The 6,647-nt window shown below is 39.8% G+C and overlaps 1 protein-coding gene across 1 annotated transcript in view; it reads left to right on the forward strand.

The window, feature by feature from the left end:
* Positions 1 to 229, forward strand: part of LOC104469033 (G1/S-specific cyclin-D2) — a gene marked incomplete at its 5' end in the record, with an annotated part of 28,018 nt that extends 27,789 nt beyond the window's left edge. Inside the window, one exon of the mRNA XM_010083365.1 lies at positions 74 to 229. Coding sequence (XP_010081667.1) covers positions 74 to 229 — 156 coding nt within the window. The remainder of the gene's footprint in view (positions 1 to 73) is intronic.
* Between the last annotated feature and the right edge of the window lie 6,418 nt (positions 230 to 6,647).

The raw sequence follows: 6,647 nt of genomic DNA on the forward strand, positions 1-6,647 counted from the left end.
CTTCTACTGTCTCAGTAAGGAACAAAACCCTATCCATCTCCATTAACAGTTGAATTTGCTTTCTGTCCTCTAGGACTGCCTTAAAGCTTGTCAAGAACAGATCGAAGCGGTGCTAGTAAACAGCCTTAGGCAAGTCCGGCAGCAGCAACAGCAAAGCAATCCTTCTAAGACGGTGGACGAACTGGACCAGGCCAGCACTCCCACAGATGTGAGAGATATCAACCTGTGAGGACATCGGCACAGAAAGTCACGCTTGCTCCCCCAGCCCCTTTATTTTTGTTATTATTTTTAGAGTGAAATCTTTTTTTTTTTTTTTTTTTTTTAAATTTGCCCCCCCATAGAAAATACCCACATAGAACATATTTAAAGCTCTTTTAGGTAAAAAAAAAAAAAAAAAAAAAAAAAAAAAAAAAACAAAAAAATTAAAAAAAAAAAAGAACAAAAACTGAATAATGAAAAAAAAAAAAGCATTTGGTGCCTGTGATGTTCTACAGAAGGGAATCCCACAATATATTTGGTAATTGCTATTTGATTATGTATCAGTGATATTAAATGCTTATAAAAGCATACAAAGTAGCTAGATAAATGTAAGCCTGCATTTGTGGGAACAAAGTAGAGTATACTCGTCTGTGTATTATGACCTAGTGCATACACCCCTTTTTTAGATTTAAGAAAGGAATCGTGTGTGCGATTTTATGGCTTGACTAGATTGCAAAGCAATAGAATAAAGGGTTTAGGGCAAAGTGGGAAAAGATCCCTGAAGCAATTGAACCATTTTGAATGCAGAAGAGATTTGCTGATCTGTCACCTCTGTTATTAGTCAGAAGTGTTTGTTGGATCTCTGTATGTTAGTTTTGTTTACTCTTGCTGTCTGTGGTAGCTGCTACCTAAGAAAGAAGATGCTTTATTTTGCCAGCTGGAAGAGCAGGTGGTTTTTGTTGTTGTTGTTGTTGTTGTTGTTTTGGGTTTGTGTTGTTGTTGTTGTTGTTTTTTCAAATTCCCCTCTCCCCTCTTGAATTTTTATACTTTTTCTTCAGAAATGGTTCATTCTAAGCACAGCAGCATCTTTGGCATAAGGGCAATCCCGTTTACCCAACTGTGGGCCAAGCCAAAGTTATCGAGTGTTCATGTAAGATGGGGAAAATGCAACAATTCATTCCAACCAGTTGGCTAATCTGACTGCCTCTGACCTTTGGATTGCAAGAAGCAGTAGATCATCTGTGAAAAGCATTATATTCCTTTACAGCGGTAATGCTTCACGTCAGTGTTAACTTTTGGCAGCTCCTTAGCCTGGCTGTAAAGGCATTTAAGTGATGCTCTGTCCATCTTCCTTTTTAACATATCGTCACTGTGTTAAAGAAGATGAGATTTTATGTGATCCCTCTTCTACCTACCCATCTCCCCCCACTGCCCCCGCACACTTTTTCAGCATTTCATTAACTTTATTGATACACAGTAAGTGTTTTTGTAAACCATTTCATTCAAAAAGCACTTTGAAAATTGTTCCTAAGGGATTAAATGAGATGGTTTATGACAATTTTGATGAGAAAAAAAAAGAAAAAAAAAAGAAAAAGTCACAAAAGCAAAGCATATAGCTTTTTATAGTCAATATTTTCCAGTATCTGGTGTACTTGGTTAGTTGCGGTGTTGCTGGAAATACCAACACCTGCTTCAGATGACATTCCTGTCATGACATTCCGGATAAAAGCCCGACGATTTGTATTGTTCAGTGTCACAGAAGGATCTTAATACCACCTGCATGCTTATCTATGGACAGCGAAAGAAATTGCTGGTGCAAAAGACACGAATGGTAAACATCAAGGTGTGTGACTTGGAGTTTTATTACAAAGGTGTATTCAGTGTACTTGAATTTATTTTTCTGCTCCATCTATAACAAAGAGGCATTTAGATGGCAAAGGAGTTGGAGCAACTTTTTTTTTTTTTTTTTGCACAATTGTATTAACAGTTTGCAAATATACAGTATGAAGCTGTTGGTGGAAATGTTAATGTTTGCATTTTTAAGACAAAAATCCAGAAAGAACATGCTACTTCGAAGAATATTATATGAATGGACTCAGCTGTATTTGGCTAGATGAGGGTAGCAAATGGAGTAAGATTCTAAGGTTTTGTTGGGTTTTTTTGGTTTTTGGGGGTTTTTCAGTTTTGTTTTTTTTTTTGGTTTGTTTTTTTTTTTTGCGCTGCTAAAAAGCTATGATTTGTTTCATTCTTATTCACATTAACAGTACTTAGCTGTATTGTTTCACTGAGTGTGCTGCTATTTTATAAACATTTTTATAATATATTATTTTACTGCTTAAATTTCAAATCCTGAAGTAGATGGTTAAGTGGAGATATGATGAGTTCTTTGATTTACTGGAAATGCCCTGTACAGGTTTTGTTTTTTTTTTTCCTAATAGCGTGTTCATGATTTTTTTTTTTGCTTTATTTTATTTTTTCCTTTCCCTTTTTTTTTTTTTTTCCTTCCTTTCTGATCACATTCTGCAAAGACGGTATACTTACCTCAGGTTTACTGGACAAAACAGAAATGTTTCCCATTTTCACAATACCTCACAACATGACAGTTCGGTTTTGCCCCGGGGCCTGCGCTCTGGCCACGCTGGGGAGAGGTTGCAGGCAGCCGGGGTGAAGCTCCCTTTTGGTCTTCGGTATCCTTTCCATAGTGGAAAAAATGCATTGACTCTCGCCAGCGGCTTCACGGGAGCAGGTCCAGAGTGGCGGTGTTCCCAAAAAACTGGTGGTGGGGACAGCTGTGTTCTTACCGCCGTGAGCTCCCACATTGATGTTCCATGTTGGGAGCACCTGAAGTTCAGTGACAATGTCTCTCCTGGAGGAAAAAATAGTTAATTTTGTGGAAGCACGACTCCAGAGCTGCATGCAGCATCTATATGAGAGATCAGATCATTCCCTGACAGCCCTACATTAGCGAACGTGGCTTCACCGGGGAGGAGAGGAGGTCCCAGAGGGTCCCCAGACAGTGGGATGCCCTCTCCACATGCTGGGTTGTGGTGCAGCTGCCTGCAGTGAGCACAGGCACTGTGTCCATTGTGTTTGCTTGGTGTGCTCCCCTCCGTGCCATAGGTCGAGTGTAGGCAGGAATAATATGTAGGGTGCCTGCCCCTGCGCTTCGTCCCACCTCCCGCAGTGCCCTGGTCCCATGCAGGGATCCCCTCCTGCAGCATTGCCCCCCCAGGGCTCCGCAGTGCTGGCGGGAAGAGGGGTGAGGTCCGCCACCGAACTCGGCTCCTCGCGCGGCAGCCAGAGGGGCAGGTTGTGCTGGAAGGGGCGGCAGTGCTGTGAAGCATCGCCAGTCCCTCGCAGGGACCTGGCCAGTGTGCCTGGTTCAGCACCAGGGGTAGGAGTGTCCTTGGCTGCGGTGTCATACTCGTACTCAAAAAATACTAACCGTCAGGTTACACCCAGAAGTGTACTGTATTTGAAGTCTGGAAAACTTGAGCATTTTAACAGTAGCATTCAAAACAAAAATACTGCGTAGTGCTCCTTTTTTAACAGATGTTTTTAAAAATTCTGTTATTGCAAGTGAGGTGTGAGATTTTTTTCCCTGAATTGCAGAAATCATAAACCTTTCTATTGATTCATTCAAAAAAATACATTGCTGATTATACCTTCACAAGTGCCAAAGGACTGGCACAATTGCTAAAAGTGTTTCTCTCTCAGCTCCCTATTGATGGTACTTTGATTATCTTCCCCTCTCTCCCATTACTGTAGTGTAGGAGCACCTCATAATCAATTTATTTATATTCTCAACATGCTCATGAAAGAGAAAAATACTATTAATCCCATTTCCATGTCTATGATTTATGCTTGAATAATTGGGCAGCTCTTAATTACCAAGCAAACCACCTGGCCACTGGATTTTTTCCACTATGTTTATTACCATGTTCTCATGTACCTCAGAAATCACTCTCAGTTGCACAGTTTCTGTTCTCAAAATTCTTTTTTTTTTTTTTTTTTTTTTTTTTGCTTTATCGAGTGTGATGCCATATCAAGTCAACGTTATTCTCTCACAATGTGCTCTTTAAGAGGTGTGGATGTTTATATGGTCAGGGGATGCTAGAAAGTGTAGTAGACATGATCAGTGTAAACAAAAGTATTTAGAAAGTATGCGAGATTGTTTTCGATGGGTAAGACTCTGATACAGTGTAGTCTTGATTACCTTTTAAAAGGTCTTCTTTGTTCAGTGTTGTCATTTTTATTAATAACCTGTTGTTTTGACTAGCTTAAAGATGGTTCTAAGAAAAGTGTTTTGGCGGGATTAGGTATGCTGTATGGACAATAAACTCACCTTGACCTACATTTGCTTGTCTTGGCTTTATTCATTCAGTGTGAAGATGGTGCAAAAGATGTGATTCTAAAGCCTCTGATCTGAATAGGTGATGGTGTTAGCAGGCATATAAAACATAACTATTGAATGTTGCAGTCACAGAACAAATTTTCCTCTAAAACATAGCTCATTGCCTGCTGGATAGGAAAATTCTGGCATGTTTCTTCCATGAAACAGTCCCGTGAGATTTCAGGAGAGCAAAGTCCTGCAAACAGTTAAGTTGCTGGATCAAAACATGTTGTGGAAATTAAATTGAGCTGGTGCGAAAGCCCTTGTAAGTACACGGAGAGCACGTTTTTGCAACTAATTGAAATATTATTTAAACCTCTACTCACTTATTTCTTGCATTTAAATGCTACTGCAAAAATTATGTTGTTTTTCTTTCTGTAAGCTTTGGATGAACTGAGAATAAAAGGAAAGGGCTTTGTGGTGAAGCCAGCAGTAAGAAGTGAGCCTCCACACACCCAAGACTCCTACAGTCTGCACCCAGGAGGTGAGATGCTCACGATTGCCCTCTTCCACGTCTCCTGCTCATGGATGCTTGCTGTGAATTGAGTAACCTCTGTTGTGACGTGCTTGGCCTGACCACAGTGTCTCCTTCTCCACAGCCATCCAGCAGCAGTCTTCTCCTACTGCATTTCAGGCCTTTGGGCACCTGTGGGGAGAGCAAAGAGGCACTGAAGAGTGAAGAAGAGATATTTGGGCAGACACACAGGGCAAAAGTAACACCATCATAAAGTGAATAAATAATACAGCCAAAAACAGAGAAAATAAATGAAGGCAGAAAAAAAAGGCAAAAAAAAAAAAAAGATGTAATGAACAGGGAGAAGAAAAAAATGCTCACAAAGAAAAACGTTGCTAAAATGAAGAAGCATGAGCAGAAATAAATAGATATGAACAAATAGGAAAAAGAGTCATGCATGGTATAGGAGATAGGAACTAAATCTTGAATTTGTGAGTCAGCAGATAGAGTTCTTTCTAGTCACAATCGCACAACCCTGGGAGCTGTGGCTTCAGCCAAGGTCTGTTAAGACTTGGCTGCAAAGTGGTCTATGAACCTTGTATTTCACAGATTGTCTGCACCAAAGGTAGAGATTTTAAAGCATCACGAGTCCTCGTGTTTCTCTGGCCACCATTTAACAACATGATGAGCAATCTTGTACCATTTCCTAGGTGTAACTTGGAGCCTATGAACCACTGTAACTTGTGAGGGTGGTTCTTACACCTTCCATTTGTGGTTTAAAGCTCCAAGAGGTGCTCTCTGGCCTAATTTCAGGTTTTAGGGTATTCCTTTTCCCCTACAGTGTCACCAATAGCCATCCTGGAACTGCTGGGATGTGCTCTGCAGTTGTGTGTTTTAAGAGGTTTTACTAAATCTACACTTAACAGAAAAAGAGATTTTCTGTTGTCATTTAAATAAATGTATGTTTTCAGAATCAGTGGATATAGGGCTCAGAAGCTAAAACTGAAATTAATTGGACACCAGCCCATTCCCTTCCTTTAAAGAAAGCTGTCTGAATGCTTAGAAGCCACATACAATGGGGTTAAGTTCCATTATTATGTGGCCTGTGAAACCATTTTGTATTGTCGTCTTCTTACCATCTGCAAACAATTTCTGCCCATCATGATCCTATACGTTACATAAGGACAGCCTGAGGATTTTAAGGAGGGACAACATAGCAAAATCATGCTTTAAAACAACTGCATGCTGGACTTGCTTACTTTTGTGTTTAAGAAAACTGGAGGCAAAGGGAAGAAAGCTTTAACACTGAGATTTCAGAAGAAAAAAACACCACACAATTGCTTGGTGTTTCCAATCTCAGCATGTGAGTTAGATTATGTTTTATTTTATATTTCCCCAAATCTTGTGTAGGGACTAGAAATGCAGTTTTTCTTTCTAAGCAGGGAATTTTCCTTTGTGTTTAAAATAAGGCATCTTTAATGCTTGTTTCAAGAGTCTTTTCAAACACTTCTATTGCAATTGATGTATTTTTTAATTTGTCCATGAACTATGTAGCCACTCTTCATTCTGTGCTGCTGCAAAAAAGCAAAATTCTCTACAAATCTCATGCAACCAGCACAAGCAGAATGAAATTCTATCCCTGCTGAAGACAGTGGGAGGTCTGCTGTTGCATTTTAATAGGTTTAATAATTTTCCCACCAACCCCAGTTAATTCTTGCCTCATACTGTAAATTGCCAGTCATGTTGATAAATGCAAAGCTGATGTAAAGGCAGGTAGAATTTCTGTTAAGTCTAGCCAAGTAATTTCCTTTCTTTCAGCAG

Source organism: Pterocles gutturalis, unplaced genomic scaffold, assembly GCF_000699245.1.
Source record: "Pterocles gutturalis isolate BGI_N339 unplaced genomic scaffold, ASM69924v1 scaffold34785, whole genome shotgun sequence".
Taxonomy (NCBI): domain Eukaryota; kingdom Metazoa; phylum Chordata; class Aves; order Pterocliformes; family Pteroclidae; genus Pterocles; species Pterocles gutturalis.